The sequence below is a fragment of the Melanotaenia boesemani genome, chromosome 10 (assembly GCF_017639745.1).
Source record: "Melanotaenia boesemani isolate fMelBoe1 chromosome 10, fMelBoe1.pri, whole genome shotgun sequence".
Taxonomy (NCBI): Eukaryota; Metazoa; Chordata; class Actinopteri; order Atheriniformes; family Melanotaeniidae; genus Melanotaenia; species Melanotaenia boesemani.
The window spans coordinates 29,316,978-29,335,814 of NC_055691.1; the positions used below are offsets into that span (position 1 = coordinate 29,316,978).

Genomic DNA, 18,837 nt, shown 5'->3' on the forward strand with positions numbered 1-18,837 from the left:
TTGCTGTAACCCTGCATACTTTTCGGTATGTTGTAAAAGTATAGTCAGTTTTGACATGAAGCCCCTTATAACACTAATGCAGATCTGCAATTTATTTTTGATTGGTTGACATTAATTTGTTGGTTTTTCATTAAGGGGGGTTTTAAGTTCATCGCCACATGTTTAGAGAGAGAGCGAGAGAGAGATTACAATTACTCAACTTGATATTTTACTGAAAATGACAATACAAGTGGAGCGTTTTTATTCTTAAAATACTGTCTTCGTTGCAAGAACGGTTTAAATAAATAAATAAATAATAAATAAATAAATCTGCAGACTGGACTCATGCCCATCCATGACAAACTAAATCTTTTACGCATACATTGTTGAGCATTTCAGACAGGCACATTTAAGGACGCGCTCATACAGACCGTGGTCCTGCAGGCGTCTCCGTTGCATAGAAACGAAACCTGTTTGGGACGTAGCGCATCTACAACCGTCTACTATTTCTGTATCTAGATAAGTGGAGAAAACCTCCCACCTTTTTCTTGTATGACAGTCAGACATACTAACCGACATAAACAGGTGCAGTCATGGCTAATTCCGTTAGCGGCTCTAGGATATGAGTCGTTGTCCTTCTGTTGCCTGGAGTGAGCCAGATTTAAATGCAAACACTGGCGTTTTCTGTACTGTTCTTATTTTCAGGGATTTTATTTATTTATTATCAAATTAAGCACCGAGAAACCAGTTCAATAAGGAATTTAAAAAGAGAGAGCCAAATCACAAGATGTTAACGTCAGCTAACCGGTGGCAAGCTAGCTAACGCAGTCGTTTGTAGCAGACCATTACAAACCCCTGCTGGAGCTTCATTTAATTATTTTCAGTCGTCTATACAAAAATTACAAAAGAAGCTGAGAAACATGGCCGAGGACGTTGGCGACATTCCTGAAGTGGACCAGAAGAAATACGATACAGACGAACAAGTTAAAATTATCTGTCTTGGAGACAGTGCAGTTGGCAAATCTAAGTGAGTATTAGCTGTAATTAAATGTTCCTTAAATTTTCCTCAGATTTCCTTCTGGGTTGTTTTGACACTGCATTTCCTTGTCCGGCAGGTTGATGGAGAGATTTCTTATGGATGAATAGTATCCTTTAGCAGCCTTGCACAATCAAGATGGTATAGCAGCTGTGTTTGTCCTTTTTGTGGTCAAGATTATCTAAAATCCTAAACACTTGTTGCAGTCGTCCCCAGCAGTTGTCAACCTATGCTTTGACTCTTTACAAACACACAGCAACTGTAGGAAACAAGACGGTTGCGGTTGGTAAGTGGAGTGCATTTCCTCTTGATCTGGTCCAATTAAGCCGAGGATTTTTTTTTTCTTTCCAGTTGAAAATCGTCTGCAAGGATCACGGATCACAATGCAATTGCAAGAAATAGTTCTGTTTCTTATCTACAGATTTCTGGGACACTGCTGGTCAGGAGAGGTTTCAGAGCATGCATCCTTCATACTACCACAAAGCACATGCATGTATCATGGTAAGACACACTCTTGGTTTTAAGGCATAAAATGGACTTGTCGATGACTATCTATCTATAACAGGTTGAATTGTTGAGTTGCCATGCTGTTACAAAAACTAAACTCCTTTTTAAACCTATTTTTTTCTCAGGTTTTTGATGTTCAAAGGAAGATCACCTATAAGAATTTAGCCAACTGGTACAAGGAACTGAGAGAGTACAGACCAGAAATACCCTGTTGTGTTGTCGCCAACAAAATTGACGGTGAGTCTGGTTTTGACACAGGACTTCACTTTTAACATGTGTTAAAATGCAACAGGATATGATATGACTTGTGGTTTACAGAAATCCTTTTATTCCTTACTTGGTTGTGAAAGTTGACTCTAGATTTACACGTGTAAACATGTTTGTCTTCTCTTATCTGCAGCCGACATGAAAGTGACACAGAGAATCTTCAACTTTGGGAAGAAACAAGGGCTGCCATTTTACTTTGTCTCTGCAGCCGATGGGACCAATGTAGTTAAGGTCTGAGTGTGTTGTTTGCTTTGCTGCAGTATCAAAGACCGTGATCCCTGGCAGTTTTTCCTGCATTTGTATGCAATAGTATTTTTACATTTAACTTCACAGCATGAAGATGTAAAATTTCCCACTGTAACTAAACATATTATATGAATCATCTGTACCACTTCAAGTGTGCTGACACTTCTGATCCTAACTCTTGCAACAGATGTTCAGAGAGATGATCAAGAGAGCCGTAGACTACAAGCAGAATCCCAGTGACTTCATGGATGAAGTAATGCAAGAATTAGAGGTACACATTTCTAATTTGACGATGCAGTTTTTTTCTTATTCAAAAGCAACATTTCTTTGATCAAATATTATTTTCTATGTGGAAAATGCATTTTAGAACTAAAATGAGGTGTGTAAACATGCATACCAGACATGTTTACTGATGTCCTTCTTTCACAAATCCCTTACAGAACTTTGAACTGGAGAAGAAAGAGGAGAACTCAGAAGCAGAGGAGGATGAACTGAAAGCAGAGAGCCCACAGTTGATTTGAAAAAATGTTTTTAAATAAAGCATCCAAATCCTCAGGTCATCTAATGGTTATATCCTGCTATAAATCAGTGTCAGAGGTCTCTGATTCTCCTTCAGTTACACCGTCAACAGACCATCAATTGTTCTTCTCTAATTCTTGCTTTTTAAATGATTGGATTGTAACTCTTGTCCTGGAAGAAGGTGCACAGTAGTTTGGGCAAGTTTTCAGTCACAGTTTTTTTTCTGTGCAGTGACAACAGCAGGGAAATTAGTGGAGTGGAATGATGAGGATTCATTCTCATCATTCATACTTTGAACTACATATCTACGATTTATATTGTGGAATGTTTGCTTGAGTATGTAAAGAATAACTTTATGTAATAATGTGAAGCATCAAAGACTGACAGCAAAGAGAATGTGCAATTATAATCTGTACTCGCTGCTGTTGTCAGTGTTTGTGTATAGTATGATTTTCAGTGCCAGCAGGCAGCTGCATCTGTTGGCTGCTTTACTTGCATTAATTTAATTATGTAAATTCATTTTTTAGCACCCTATAAATGAAAACTTAATGTACCATATAACCAAATGTTATCTGACTCTTTTCATCTTGCTTCAGTACAACACAGTCAGCATTTTATGAGATACAGCTGCCAGTCACACACAAGAAAATACATAGGGAGGCAAAAGTTTGGGCACTCCTGAGGGTATCTGCATAAGAAGCTTTAAGTATGATAAATTTTCAAAAGGCATTTGATTATATGTTTGTTTTTTATATATATAATATCCTAACATTTGTTTTGTATGAAGCTTTTGTGATTTAGAAGGTGGTACCTTTTAAAGTCAGTCTTAGGTCTTCAATAATTATAGAAATATATTTATCCCTCTCTTTCTTTCTTATATAGCAACAGATGCTGCAGATGGTATTTGCTTCCAGGATATGCAGGGAATAATGGATTAACTGAATTCAGTTTTCTCCCTGTAATACTGGCTGCAACACACCTGCTTAACGTCCATGTTTTAACATTAGGATGGGTGACGATCCAACATACTTTATGTCCAACCATTTTTCCTCTAGAGTTCACATTTGTTTAGATCAGGGGGATCAAACATACTGTTCATGGGCCAAATCCGGCCCGCCAGAGGGTCCAGTCTGGCCCGCAGGATGAATTTGGTGAATGTGAAAATGACAGCAGACATTAACTGCAATTTTGTAATAAAAGTAACTGCAATTCCTAATTTGGACATGTGAGTTTTTTTTTGTAAATTATTTACAAGGCAGTGAGATCACTTTTATATCTTTCATCTAAAGACTCAGTTGTTTAAGGAGCATTTCCACATTTAGCTTAACTAAATGAGTCAGAAAGATTTGTCCAGCTTTTTGGCTCAACCAAGTACTGAAGAAGCTGTGTGCACTTATGCCCAAGATGATATTGTGTGATGAAATCATGCACTTATGCCCAAGTTGATATTATGTGATGAAATCATGCACTTATGACCTACTTGATATTGTGTGATGAAATCGTGATCCTGTATTTAAATAAAATGACTAAAAAAAAAAAAAAAAAAAAAAAATTATATGCACTGCACTAGCACTACATGACAGCACCTGGGTCCAACTGGACTCAAAAGCGGTCTGACTATCACTTAATTATGACGTCCCATCTTGTTTGAATTCATGCTTGTGTTGTTCTTCCTCTCAAATGTAAGTCGCTTTGGATAAAAGCGTCTGCTAAATGACTGTAGAATAGAATAGAATAGAATCATAATAGAGCTTAGTTCAGTTTTTATTAACTGAACAGGCAAAATATTGTCTAAACTGCTGAAATTTCAGGTTGTTCATAATTTGTGTTCTAAAAGGATAGCTAATTACATGAAAGCATTTGACAATGTTCTTATACATCTTTGAACTAAGACAAAGGGGGAAATTTAGATATTTAGCTGTTTTTAGGTTATTGTGCTAATATTTTACTGGTCTGGTCCAGTTGAGAGGAAATTTTACTGAATGTGGCCCCTGAACTAAATTGACACCACTGGTTTAGATGTTTATCTGTAAACTTATGAAGGAGATGTCTTTGGCGGGTGTTGCTGCTGAAGTATCAGCCCAGTCTGTTAAAATTTTTACAATAAGTTCTGTAGGTATTTTTCTTGGCCTTTCTTGTTCATGTGGAAAGCTGTTTTTAAACTATACATTAAAAACTGAGAAAAACTGATATAAAATATTTTATACTTCACAGATTATTTAAATTCTAAATAGTAAATCCCTGCTTAAAGAAACCCATGTCAGTGTTTGGAGTCAGTATTTAAAAAGCTGTGTAAGTTAAATTATCAGACTTTTCCTAATGATGACTGTAAACAATAAAACCTCAACAATCTGATTATTGTATCAGACATTAGTCAGAGTCATGAATTATAGAAAATTTTAAATAAATGTTTCATCTTTAACTTAAATCCAACACCCAAAAAGTTAATCTTCTGTTTAGCTTTTTACAGTAACAGAAATTGTGAATATAGATTTCTAAACCATCACGTGTTACACTGGTTTAAAGGGTAGATTAGCTGTGTCCTTCCTGATGGTCATCAGGTGATGATGTTTACTATTAATCAGTTAATGAATTAAAAACTTTGTGCCCAACATCATCTTTTTGTAGAACTAACTGGATTTTGGTATTTCATTTGATTTATGAGCAATACATTTCTACCTATGGTACACACCAAAGCAGGAACAAAAAATGACACTTTATGTTTAATTATAAATTTATTACATAATATAACAAACATATATCTCTGAGGTGGAGATATCCTAGGCAACATCTCAGATCTTGCCTCAGTCTTTACTGTCACCCTTACTCTGTTTGCTTGAGGAATACTAGGTAGCTTCTGGTTAATTTGTATCTTAGCTTGGATGTAGAAGGATTTTCTAATACTGGTGTCCAGAGGGAGAGCAGTCATGGACGGGTTGCCTGGTTACTGGATGCTGATAAGGGGAAGTTCATATGTGAGACAAGGCTGAGGTGTTGCAGTGATACATCCACCATTCTAAACTTCACAGTGCAAACAAGAAAAAAAAACAAAAAAACTTTTGATGATAAGATCACTGGTTCCGGTGGCTCACCAGATACCAGTGGGTTTTTAAAAAGGTCACACTGCTCCTCCTACAATGTGTAGATTGTGCTTTGTTGATTAAGAAATAAGACAAAGATAACCCTTTTGCTGAACTTAACTGACCTTATGATGTGTATATCTGATACACACTGCTCATTTTGCATTTTTTATTTGTAGTAAAATACACAACAATCCAACCAGTATTCACTACAGCATTGATTCCTCTAACCAGGCCAGCCTGTGTCTGAGATCAGACTGTACACGTTCACCACTCAAAAGTGATTTTTGTTTCTCTGGGAACAATAACCTTCATCAGTCAAATCAAGCAAATGTATTACTGTCACAAAATTTAAAGAGAAATGTTAATGCAAATAGATAAACACAGGCTTTATATATCTTTATACATACTTAAATATATATAGAGACATACATATAGCCCGCTTCTTTATGAAGTAATAACAATGATTGTAGTTCCACGGGCAGGGAAATACAGAAGGATCAAACAAATGTCTGTTGTTCTCAAGATTTCCAGGAGATGGCACCATATTGTTATATTATCTAACAGCCTAAGGATGCTGTAACTAGGATAGTCCTAAAGGTAAGACAAATATACAATTAAAAGTTACTTTTTGGCACATTTTTCCTTTGTGTTGTTTGTTCCTCACTGGATCACCTCATACAGCATGTCCAAAACTCAGAAATTGAAGGTCTGAAAAAGGAAAAAGGAGTGCTGCCAGACAGAGTGGAGGCTAAGGAGCGCAAATGCCATCTGGGAATGGGTGTAGAGAACAGTGACACTGCTTAAGCTTTACCTACACAATAACAAGGTGAGTTGTTTTTATCTTGACTTGCAATAGAAACCGTCAAAGTTGTTTTACGATCTGTCTCTGTCTGTCTCCCTCTTGAGCAGAACAATCTGCTTTTTGAAGACGTCGCCCAGTACAAAACAAGAAAGCAGAACAATGAGCTTTACTCAGATGAATACATGTGTGCATTTTTCTGTTTGTGTGTGTGTCTGCGTGTGTGTTTGTGTGACACAGCCACTGCCGGCAATCTCTGATGGTACAGTAAGGCTATAGTGGACTAACTCCATAGATGTAAACCCTAACAATTAACCACACTCTCACTGTTGCACACATTCTTATTGTCTCGCTCCTGAACAAATACACAAAAATGGAAACAAGCATTTGCACACATACACACTCCATCAAACACACAGTGAAGAGGAACAACCACACAGAGAGATTCAGGGAATCCAGATGCACGCATGCGCTTGGATGATGGGTGGCTTTTATGTTAGCACCTTGTCACCTTGTTTTGTGCAAATCATCCCCTAGTTCATAGTTCAGAGTTCAAAAGTTCAAGAGTTCATAGAAAGAATAAAATCTGCTCACCTTTTCCACAGGTGGTTAACTATGCATATATGCCAAACATTCATATATAGATCTATATACTTTTAGTTTTTCAAAAATTTATATGAAATCTATTATATATACATTGCTTGTGAATAAAAAAAGCAAATATTTGTAGTTCATTTTTACAAGTGTAGGTATGTTTAGAATGGACAGGATCATTTTTCTCTTTTTTTTCCCTGTCACTCTAAAATTCAAATGAGTGAAATATTTAAGTATCATGTTCCACACGCTACAAAATCTACCCACAGTGGGCGAGGGTAACAAATCAACGACAGGAAAAGAACAATAAGAACTAAAGGTTCACATGAATCTGAGGACGTAACACTGAAGTCAAACGTAAAATAATCAGTGAGGTCACAGTGAGGCAGTGAGTGCTATTCCTACAATCCAGATAGGATTTATTCACCACCTGCTTTTCCAAACTGCTAGCAAAAAGGAAAGGAAATGTGCACGCAACGTTTTGCCAAGTGAAAGAGCCTTGACATTCTGACTGAATGCTTCTAATGAGCAGAGGTTTTTAATGGTAATAGACATTTCCTGGTGTGCTGTCAGAAAGCAGCTTTGCCAAAATGGTTTGTTTTCTTTTTTTGCATGAATAAATCTCTCCGTTTCTTACTGCCAGCAGAAGCTATGAGTACAATTGTAGATGTGTACTGTTGAAGAAAAATTCAGTTTCTTTTAGTTTTTACAACCTGGGGCTTATTCTAAGAGCTCTGGCTGCCACCATTTGATAATATTTCACTCACTAAGACAAAGGTAGAGATAAAGGGAAGCAGCTGCACTGTCAGGTTGTAAAATACTGAATTTTCTTTAAGACCTTCAACGGGCTTTCCCATCCCCACAGCCTGAAGAACTACACATGTCCTGCTGTGGCATTTCAGACTCCTGATAAAGATTCATGCTGCCTTTTACAATACTGAACCTCGTGACAGGTGGGAAGAGAGGTATTACCAGGGGTAATAGGGATGGAAATTATACTTATACTAACCTTTTTACAAAATGTGATGTTGGGTTGTCCTTGGATATAATAATTTTAATAGATATTATTAAAGCAACCTCCAAAAATGTTCAGCGGGTGCCATTAATTTCCATCCCTGAGTTAGAAACAATGAGGACCCTCCTTTTAACCGGCTCAATAGCAGCACTCATAGTAAGTTATTAAAATAAGACAGTGAGATCTGTAGCTGAGGCAGGAGGGATGGGTGCCAGCTGGGGTCTTAACCTCACATAACGGGATGCCCTTTAGTATGACGGAAGACCGTAAGAAAATAAACACAAACAACAAACTTTCCAAAAGATGGTTCAACTCGTCATGCTACAGTTCAAGAAAGGGTGACCATACAGAAAGTATATATGAATGACACATTTTTTTCTGTATCTATAGAAATTTTGTCTTTTATATATATATATATATATATATTTAATATATATACACATATATAAATGTGTGTGTGTGTTTATAACAGGTAGAAAAGAATAAACTATCAAATGAATAGATTTAAAGATTTCTCTCTGCTTTCTATTCTAAAAATCAAAAACAGGCGCAAATTCATTTATTACATTTTGTCTTGCAACATTGTCTTTTCTTCTGAAAGCTATATTTAGATACATATATATTAATTTATATAATACCTATTTATATAATATTCCCTTTGGAAAACCAAAAAAATTGATTATGAAAAAAGCCACGAGTGTTGGTTAAACATTCTCCAAATATAATAGATAGCACAGTCTGGGTACCAAGGCAGAGGGGTTTTCTCCTATTGTTTACTTTGTGGAGCTCCACCTCTGGGCTCTAAAGTCTTCGGTTTAAAAATAACAGCGGGTATACAGAAGACACACCTTTTCAGAGTTGTGTCAGGGCTATTTCCATAGCTTTGTGTTCATCATTGTTGATTTTTGTATAAATATTTTTATATTTTTTACTTTTAAAGGCAACTGAGCTTTATGCTTGGAACCAAACCGCTTCCTCCTCCTTTACTCAAACTGCTGAAGGCTTTTGGAGGCCTAATACAAGGGGGGGAGGGGGGAGGTAGAGAGAAAATAGTGAGAAAATGAGGGTGTTACTGAGGAAACAACTCAACTTCTCACAAACCAAATGATGTAACTGGAGCTCATGCAGTTCTGCTCAGCAAAGAAATACCATTGATTATACTGAGGTCTGATCTAATTGGCTGCAGGCATGATGGTAGACCATACAGTAAGGGCTGAGCAGAGGGTGAGGGGTTAATTATTATCTCATCTTTTTCTGTTCAATGCCAAGTGCAGGGTTTTAAGTTTCGCTATGGACCACAGGTGAACATTTTTAATACTCAACATAAAAGCAGCTGAAGTAAAAGAGGAACATCCTTATTGTTTTTCTTATTTTTATCAGCTCTGCATCAGTCTGTCTTCATGTCTGTTGCTCTGTCTCAGGGCAGGGGTCAGCTCTCCAGCAGCTGTTTAAGTGCTCGTTCAATGTTCATGCGGTGTCCAACTCGTGTCACTCCCAGCTCTGCAAAGTCATCCTTGGTTAGAGCGGGGAGGTGAGAGCCTTCAATTTCATGTTCCTGAAACCCCGCTCTGTGCTCCCCCAGATTGATACTCTCCAGCCAATCTCCAACGTCGTACTTGTTCCAAAGATGTAGGGGCTTTTGGTGAAAGGGCCGGAGGGCTAAAAGTGGTGAGCCTAACCCAGGAGAATGGGAAGGGGAAGGGGAGCGGGAGCGGGCGCTGGAGCTCCTCATTACAAAGCGCACCTCTTTAGGCTCCTGCGGTAAGCTGAGACTAGATGACTTAAGGATGGTTTGAGGAGGTGTGGTCGGTGAGGTGGGCAGACCGAAGCCTGAGAATCGTCCTAGGGGGTCGCCTCGATCAGGTGAGCCTGGGCTAGGGGTGCGCCGGGTGACAGGGTAACGGCTACCAGGGCGGATGGTGTATGTGGTTCCATAGCTTCTCTGAGAAATAGTGTGGAGCTCGCCTAGGCTGCTGAAAAGTCTGGTGGAGAAACAGAAATGGTTTCAGAATGGTTAATAAAGAAAGTAGAAGGTTAGAAAAGTGATATAAAGCAGAAGAGACCAAGGTTATTTGTTAAAACTGCTAGTAGTTATATCCATAGGAGAGGGGTTAATAGCTGTTAGAAAGATCTAACTAATATCACATTAACACATTAAAGCATGAGCTTAGTGATAATAACAATTATGAGTTTCAAATAATATCTAGAGCTTTAAATAAATATTTATCCATTTGATTAACACACCCTGACACTATGATGTTGCTGAAAGTCTCAGCTTTAATTAAAAAGTTATGAATATGTTGCTTCCTCTTAACTTCCCTGAAATCCCCGAAATGCTCTGTAACCAATAAACCTTTGCATTTGTGTCAAATAGATTTACTCTTTCCAATGAAACTGTGGTACTACCTAACTGAAACGACTGAATTTAAGTACAAACGTACACAAACACTTTGACTCTCATACACTTGTCTACATTCACACACATACGGCAGATCCAAAACTACATTGCAAGCAATTCTTCTATTTTAAGTATACCGTCAATGAGTTATAATCAATAATTACAATGTAGCTTCTCTTCATTTAATTAAATAATTGTTGGTCATGTAGGAAACTCAGGTCAGACTTAATTTCTTGAGGTACAACAACCATCTGGGAAATATCAGTCGCTAACTAACCTGATCTTACCATCTGTAGACTGAGGAACCACAACTGCATTACCATAAAATGGCAATTATTATTGAGCAGAAGATATGTGAACAAGAGTTACCCCAGTTTTTATCATGCCACCAACAAGTTAAGGTTTTTCTACACTTTTTAAAATGGGACACTATTAAAACAAACAAAAAAAACCAAAACAAAACAAACAAAAATAAAACCTAAATTGTGAAACATCCTTGGAGATAAACTGTTAGTACACAACTGATCTACTCAAAGGAAGAGTGGCCAGGAAGAGGGATGCATTACGGATTAGTTGTATCTATCTTAATGGAAGAAGACAGAAGCACAGAGGAAAGGGCTAAATATGACAGTTAACAGCAGTATTGTCTGTTTGGTTCATGCATGTTAGCGAGAGCTATCCATCTAGTGCCTGTGTGTGAAACTTTTGATATGAATGATATTTGAACTAAAGAGAGAAAAGGAACAAATGTAGCTTAGCAGCACAGGCTGGAAAAAAAATGATCAGACTATAAGGAGCCAACAGATATGAGATGAGCTCCATGCGCACTTACACAGTCGTCCTGCCCTCCTGGGCGCACAGTCAGTTCTAGACCAATCAGATCAGAGCAGCAGGGCGGAGCATGCAGGGTGAGCAGAGAGAGAGCAATGGGAGAGAATGTTAGCATCACTCAATGAGACGCAGCCTGCCAACCAGACTCGCTATCTGCTTCAGCCAACTCTGCTCTCTTTGACATGCTTTATGTGTGTGCAAGTGTGTGCATGTGACTATGTCACTTCTATGCTCATAAGCTGAATTTTTTAATGTGTATGTGTGCTTTTGTGCACTTGTATTGATGTGTTAGCATGACCAAGACAGCAGAGCAGGTTTCAGCACTGTAAGGTCTGACCAGTGGGCTGTATGAGAGAGAAATGAACACACTTTTTCACATATAAAACACTGCGTGAAGAAAACAAACACATAAAGTAACAAATAAAAGGAAGGCTCATGTCTCTTGACCGTTGGAGATGTTTCTGTACTTTTTGTGAGATACTTCTTTAGAAGAACCAAAGAAATGTTAACTGTTGCACTTAGATGAAAGTATACTAATTAAAATTTCTATGTATATAAATTTAATTTAGTCCTAAAACCGTCCATTATGTAAGACTGTCAGGGACCATGGCCTTCCTCAACACAAACACTGGAAAAAGCAAACAAACAAACAAAAAAAAAAGTTTTGCAGTTTACATAAATAACAAGGAACAGAAAACCAAGAAGAACAAATTAAAATAAAATGAGAACCAGGAATTTCTAAACCAACAAAAGCAATTATACACAGAAGGTGGATACAAGAAACACAAAATACAGCAATGTGGATTTTGGAGGGGGTTTTAAATGTGGTACATATTGGATGGGATACATGGTGGAGAAACATTCCAATAAAGAGTGCTGGGATGACTATGTTATATGTGAAATGCCCCAGTAGGCGAACAACAACAAAATGCAGATGCAGAGGCAGAGAGTGAGAGAGAGAGAGAGAGAGAGAGAGAGAGAGAGAGAGAGAGAGAGAGGAATAATGGTGTGCATGATCATCTTTGTCACAGCCAAAGGCAATTAACTGTCTGGATGGAAATGGTGGGAGAGCCAGCCCAAACAGAGCGGGGTCTTGTATGATTAGTAGTGTTTCATATCACAGTCACCTTTTTCCACCCACAACTGTTATTGTGGTGCAGATCAATGATTGATGGCTGAATTTCATTTGCTTTCAAAAAACTGATTTTATTCTCTAATATCAGCCTCAATATTTAAACCTCTGACTGGTACGGTGAAAAACATTAAATATTTTTTCACAAAACAATGTTCTGCTAGGAGACATTTCATCCTGACATTAAAATGGATGCTACTTAACACGAGTCACTCAACATGGACGTAAACCAAGTATCCCCAGACCCCACCATGACAACAACTCTCCCCCAACAGGAGACTGAGCCCCGCCACACTGAAGAAACTGTTAATGCTAGCTCCAGGAACAGGACATAACTGATTAAGCATTCATAAGCAGCATGAATGCAAAACCAGAAGATTCAATGCCAACAACTGATGGGTTACAGTGATTTGGATGACATGACAGAAACAGGTGACTTTAAAGTTGGGATAAATAAGCACTGAACCTAAACTATTGTTTTAGCAGATTACTACTAATACTAGTAGCACAAAATCTCTACAAAAATTAAACTACTTATGCCTAGGACAATGGCTACACAATATTCCAATGCAACTATGGAGTGGCATAATCCAGTAATGCATTCTGACTAATTTCTGACAAGAGAAGGGACACACAAAAACACTCATAAGTTTCATTTATGTGGATTAGTTCATTCCTGCTGCTGATGTGAGGACAGAAATGTCCGCTCTGACAAAAACCAAAAGATTAGATCATAACTTCCAACCTGCTTAGCATTAAAACACAGCTGGCTGGAGCAGACACCTAAAGCAAACTAAGGAAATCAAATTAAAAGATCCCACCATTTATTTGACAGTTTACTCGACATGATACTTAGAAGTTTTGACATTTTTGTCTTGTAATTTTGTCATTAATATGGATGTTAATGCAAAAGTCATGGGAGGGCCGTTTTAATGTAACACACCATTATAGTTCAGTCACGTTCAAACACTTCTTCAAATACATCCTTAAATCTTTGAGGTCATCACTGATTACTTTGCAGTGAGAGATGGTGATAAGAAGAAAACTGTACTTTCTCTTCTTATCAAGTTCATATCAGTGATGAAAGCAAAGTGCTGTGGATATGAGGATGTATTGTGTATTATTTGAACAGAGACTATTGGGAAAACACAGGAAGGGTAGCTACAAGCAGGGTCATAGCATAGAGCTAAAATATGACAGTGTATAAGATATGAAAAAAGTATTCATGAAATACATGCCTCAAGCCCTGTTACCTTGTTTGCATCAATAGTTTATCTGGTACACACACACACACATATACAGACATGCACACACATACTGAACAAAACTATCATAGATTACTGCTGTCTACTGTTAGCAACAAAGAGCATTTATCAGGAGACCAATAAGTATGGCCGTAACTATGGAAACAAGAAGCAGTTTCAACTGAAGACCAGAGCCATCAGTTTTAGAACTACTATATGTCTCTTAAGCTAATCATTTCTTGAGAGCATAGTACTATCAATCCTGCTCTTAAAGATCATTTCTGATGATGCAAACAAGGTAACCAATAAAATATAAAGGGAAACACATTAAAAGGGATAAAAGGGCGGTTATATTTTAGCGGGCTTAGTTTAAAGTCTTGTTATGAAAAGTAAATTTTAAAAAAGTGGTTTACCCTAGGGTCTATAACCTTAAGGTTTACTTTCTTCGGTGTCCTCACATCTGCAGAAATATAGAGGAATTTAATGTACTTTCAGAAAGAAAAAAAACAAACAAAAAAAAAACAAACAAAAAAAACTAAACCAAAAAACACAGAAAAATACTACTATGCCTCAAAGGCTCTTTAAACTGGTGCTACAATTGATCCAACTGCAAATGGAAAGCTCTGAATATATTTAATCACACCTAGCATTAAAATGCATCTCCAAATGTGCTTTTGAGGGGCTTCTTGTGACTGAATCTCAGCAGGGTGTAATGGAGCTAAAAGAAATGGCTGGAAATGGTACAACACATTTGTCAAGGGTCTTGGTTAATGGAGACCTTTAGGGAACTACAGTACATTGTGAATTGAGCCATTAAAACACATTTTCAAAATCAGAAACTATTTAGCTCTTCTCATATGAAATCATCCCTGGTTTCACCTGAGTGGAATAAAGAAATGAAAAGTAAAGTCGAACCATAGCAACTCTACAGACCACGTGTCTGTGATCACTGATTTTTATAAAAAAGAAAAGAAAAATTGCTGCAATAATTAACATAAAAAACAAGCAGGACTTTTTTTGTGAGAAACATATCTTGTGAGTTTGGACACCACTTCATGCAAAGTGTTTTTTTCTGGAAACTCAAAGAGTGAAAAAATATTTTAGTGGAAACTGCTTCTGCTGCTTCTGTGGAGCCACATCAGGGAAGTAGGTGGTCTTTTATGTAGCTTGGGACACATTTAATGTCAAACTTGATAAGAATGTTGCCACAAGCATCTCAGACCACAAAACCTGACTGAGTTATGTATTCAGGTCTGTCTACTTGTGATCCATTGCTCAGGATGCATGCTGGTACAAGATCTGAACAGGTCCTCAGGTGCTTCAGATAACCCTGTATTTGCTGAGTATGAAGGCTTTTTCCTATGTATTATTAATAATGCTGAAATATAAGGTTTGCCTGAAAGACCCACAGGCAGGTGAAGTGCATTTTAACTCTGTTGTTAGAATAATACTGTCACATAAACTCATGACAACAATGCTAATGAGCTCCTATCTCCATAGAAATTCACAGTACACTGCTAATAGATTAATTTGCATATTATATAAAATGAGGATGTTATGCACAACACAAATACAGTAGAAAGTTTCTCAGTAAAAAGTGAAAAATTAATGAAGTAATATCAAGTTCTGATAAATGAGACAAGAAATAAAATCTCACTTTCTTATAAGTATATATTTTTAATTAATTAATAACCCCCTCACTGATGCTGGGCACATGCATCTTTCCTCTATAATGATAAGTAAAACAGGCATGAAACCTAACAGAATTACTTTGACTGTAATCCCTAGTTCTGTTAGTCAGTGTTAAATACAGTTATGCGTAGATCTTTGCAAAATACTCTCTTACCTGGCACCTGCCACAGGTGACTTCCTCCCTGGGTCAAGTGATGCTCCCAGCGGCTCCTCACCCAGAGACCTAGTGTCTTTATTTAGCTGCTGTAGACGTGAACTTAGTTCTCCCATAACAGATGGTTTTGCACCCTCATCTGCACCCAGCCCAAGTCCAAGCCCACCAAGATTGCCCAAACTCCCAATACCTAGCCCCAACCCCGGTCCTCGAGGCTCCACTGGGTCCCCCCACAGCTTGGACCTCCGCTGAAAGAGGTAGCGTGGCTTAGTGGAAGCGAGACCAGTCACTGAGGCAGAACCACCTGCAGGGAGCCCAGCTCCTCCAGCTGCAGCAGCAGCCAGGGCAGCAGCCTGTTGTTGCGATAGCAGCTCACTGTCAGAGCTCTGTTTTAGCAGAGGGTCCCTGAAGGTGACAGGGCCTTTACTGCCTCCTATCTGGGACTTGAGACGGGGCTTAGGAGGCACTGGCGGCTTGTCGAGCACAAAAGTCTGCCCGTCAGCATAGGAGGTGTGCGTGGTGTGAGTGTCAGCAGGCTCGCCGCTTTCTGAGGACAATGTAGACATGCTGGAAACTGTGGAGACGGTGCTGGTGGTCTCGAGGTGGTGATCTCGCTCTCTCTCGCTAGAGCTGCGTGTGTCAGCCTCCTCCACACCTGAGTCAGCCGCAGAGCCAGACTCGCCCACCGGTGGGGGCTCCAGAGGATCAGAGGGCTTCCCTGAGACAGCTGCTGTAGTGGGTGGAGGTGGGGGCTGGGGAGGCTGAAGTTGGGTGGGGGTCACAGTTGGAGTAATTGAAGTTGAGGGAGTTTGGGTTGTTGGTGTTGTTGGGGTGGCAGGAGAGGTGACAGGTTTGGCAGGGGGGGCTGGTGTCCCCTGTGCCTGTGCCTGCAGCCCATTTGAAAACTCATCTGGTGGTGGAACGACTCCAATCTTTCGTAGCTCCTCTCTTGTTTCTTCATCACTGGAGGATAACATGGCAGGGGGCAAGGTGACTGTGTATGGATCCACATCCTCCTCCGAACTTCCCTGAGCCAGACTCTTCTCTTGTGCAGGACTGGCAGGACGCTGAGTTTGCGGCAGGACCTGGGGTTGGGTCTGGAGTTGGGCCTGGGGCTGGGACACAGTGGGACTGGGGGGTTTAGCCCGCGGGCTTGGTGATTTACTGGGCTCTACAGATGCAGGCACAGGTGCTTGTTCTTGCTCTGAACCCACCTCAACATCCTGACCATTACTGGTAGCATGAACCATTATTAGCCCTGCTGTCTTCTGCTGTGATGTATCCATAATACTTATCAACATACTTTTTTTATCCTCTAGCCTCTTTTCCTCTTTCCTTTCCTCTATTCTAGCTTCCATCTCTTGGCGGAATGATATAAGTGATGGTGATGTGACCCATTGTGGTTTGGTGGGCTGAGGAGCTAAAATAGGTGCTGGGGAGGATCCAGCTCCATACCCAGCTGCCTTGGCGCTTTTCGGTGAAAAGGGAGGAGATGTAGTTGCCCCATCCCCATGTGGAGACTCTTTGGTCTGAGTATCAATGAATACTACACCCTGGCCTACTCGCTCTAGTTTAGTCCGAGGCTCTGGGCTGCTAGTAGGAGACTGACTCTGGGAGGTTAGTGCCCTCTCCCTTGCGGCCAGCGCAAGAGCCAGTGGTGAATTTGGGTCGAGAGGCTTTCCTGTAAGTGGATGAATAAAAGTGGTCCCACTAGGTGAGGGGCTCAGAGTCAAGGCAGGGGGGGGGAGCTGTCCCAGCTCTCGGGTCAGCATCCGTTCATCTATGGAGTGAGACTGAGTCAGAGAGGGGGAATCAGGGCTAGTTGCAGATGTCCCCTCCATGGTCCCAACAGAAAGGAAGACAGTGGATTTCCTCCGATCTTCTAGGCGACGCTCACGATCTTTTACTGCTCCAGCGATTGCAGCAGCAAAGGGGCCCTTACCCTGAAGTATCATCTCTCCCTGGGCACGTATACGCTCACGCTCAGCCATCAGCTGCTGCTGGTAATAGTCGGCACGGCTGGTGTGTGTATGCCCATGGGTTAGTGGATGTCGTCCTGAGGGTGAGCTCTCTCGTGAGTGGGCAGCAGCTAAGGCCAAACTAGCCTTTTCTTGTGCATCTTCTACCTGAAGAGAGAAAAAGCAAGAAGGTCTTTTGCATCAAAGAAGAAAAGACAGAAATGAATAAAATCACAAACTGCCCCAAAATATAACATACCTGTAGCTGTTTCACCAGGGGACTTTTCTTCCTTTGGGGCTTAGTAGGTGTATACAGGCCAATGCTGAATTGACCCACATTTGCGTAAGGGTTGTCAATTACCCTACCCTTTCTTTTGATTCGCTCAGGTGGAATAGCAGCAGAGGGACGTGGAATTTCTGTAGGTTCTACAGGTAGGTGGGAGGAGTCCTGCAGGATGATCATTGAGCGTGCTTTCTTTTGTCTCTCAATTTGTGTGGCCTGCCGCTGAGCGGCCTCATAAGGCAGGTCCAAGGAGGATGGCTTGAAGCTGGAACGTCCTCCAGGCTCATGGCCCTGACTCTGGGTCCTAGATGGGGGTGGAGGAGGGCAGAAAGCTGGGGGAGGACCAGTGTCCAGGTAGTAGGGAGGAGGTGGAGGTGCGGTTTGAGGAGGTGGAGGGATAGGATGGGGTTGTGAATGCTCTCGGAGGCTGTCGGTCATCGAAGAACTGCGGGGAAATCTGTGCTCGCCTGCAAGGGCAGACAGCCGATCCTCCTCTGTGGCACCTGATGAGGGGGGTGACGAGCAGAGATCAGCTGGTGATTTAGAGTGAGCTAAAGAGAAAAGGTCATTTCAAAAAAATTTGCTACATTAATAATCTTGTCACACAGATGCTTCGTAACATTAACTGGTAAAATTTGACCTGTGAAATAAGATTTTGTCAATCACAGTATGTTATTTTTGTTGTTTTTGTAAGATTTGTGGGTATAGTGACACAACTTATTAAAAAGAGATTGAAGTTTCCTGAGCTTCCTTCATCATGTTGGAAAAAAAGGATGGGATGGGTTATTGTCTTACCAAAAGACTTGGTCCTGGACATGCCCTTTGGTAGTGGTATGTGACCTCTCTCGATCCCTGGGTGCAGAGCTCCATGTAGAGTCATTCCTTGTCTCTCAAACAATGACTGCAACACAAACCAATGCATTAACATTGTAATTAAAGACACTTTTGAATATTTTTAATTTAAATATTGTTCATTAAAAAAAAATGTTGGTTAATGTGTGCAGTGCTGCATGACATGTAGATAGTTTTTTTTTTGTTTTTTGTTTTAGTATGTTCTATGACAGATTGAGTTTATATGTATGTAATCATCGTAGCATGTG

At 39.8% G+C, this 18,837-nt stretch overlaps 2 protein-coding genes across 3 annotated transcripts in view; one reads left to right on the forward strand and one right to left on the reverse strand.

Annotated features, from left to right (window-relative positions):
- The first annotated feature begins 403 nt into the window (after positions 1-403).
- rabl2 (RAB, member of RAS oncogene family-like 2) lies at positions 404-3,770 on the forward strand. The gene is made up of 8 exons (XM_041996321.1): positions 404-1,006; positions 1,095-1,124; positions 1,222-1,301; positions 1,437-1,516; positions 1,648-1,759; positions 1,923-2,020; positions 2,223-2,306; positions 2,476-3,770. The coding sequence occupies exons 1-8, from the start codon at positions 900-902 to the stop codon at positions 2,554-2,556; spliced, it is 672 nt and encodes a 223-aa protein (XP_041852255.1). The 5' UTR covers positions 404-899; the 3' UTR covers positions 2,557-3,770.
- A 4,707-nt stretch (positions 3,771-8,477) lies between these two features.
- Positions 8,478-18,837, reverse strand: part of shank3a (SH3 and multiple ankyrin repeat domains 3a) — a 197,664-nt gene continuing 187,304 nt past the window's right edge. Inside the window, exons 21-24 of one of the 2 annotated variants that reach the window (XM_041998109.1) lie at positions 18,533-18,638; positions 17,714-18,240; positions 15,497-17,622; positions 8,478-10,027 (exon numbers count right to left, since the gene is read on the reverse strand). In XM_041998109.1, the coding sequence (XP_041854043.1) occupies positions 9,475-10,027; positions 15,497-17,622; positions 17,714-18,240; positions 18,533-18,638 (3,312 nt within the window). In that variant the 3' untranslated portion in view covers positions 8,478-9,474. Of the gene's footprint in view, positions 10,028-15,496; positions 17,623-17,713; positions 18,289-18,532; positions 18,639-18,837 lie in introns of both variants that reach the window. The other variant, XM_041998108.1, reaches the window with a different exon arrangement.

Excerpts from the sequence above, each read along its gene's own strand:
- rabl2 (XM_041996321.1), top strand. The coding sequence starts at position 900 with ATGGCCGAGGACGTTGGCGACATTCCTGAAGTGGACCAGAAGAAATAC. Across the intron at positions 1,007-1,094 it reads AGTGCAGTTGGCAAATCTAA|GTTGATGGAGAGATTTCTTA; the intron begins GTGAGTATTAGC and ends CTTGTCCGGCAG. Across the intron at positions 2,021-2,222 it reads ATGGGACCAATGTAGTTAAG|ATGTTCAGAGAGATGATCAA; the intron begins GTCTGAGTGTGT and ends CTCTTGCAACAG.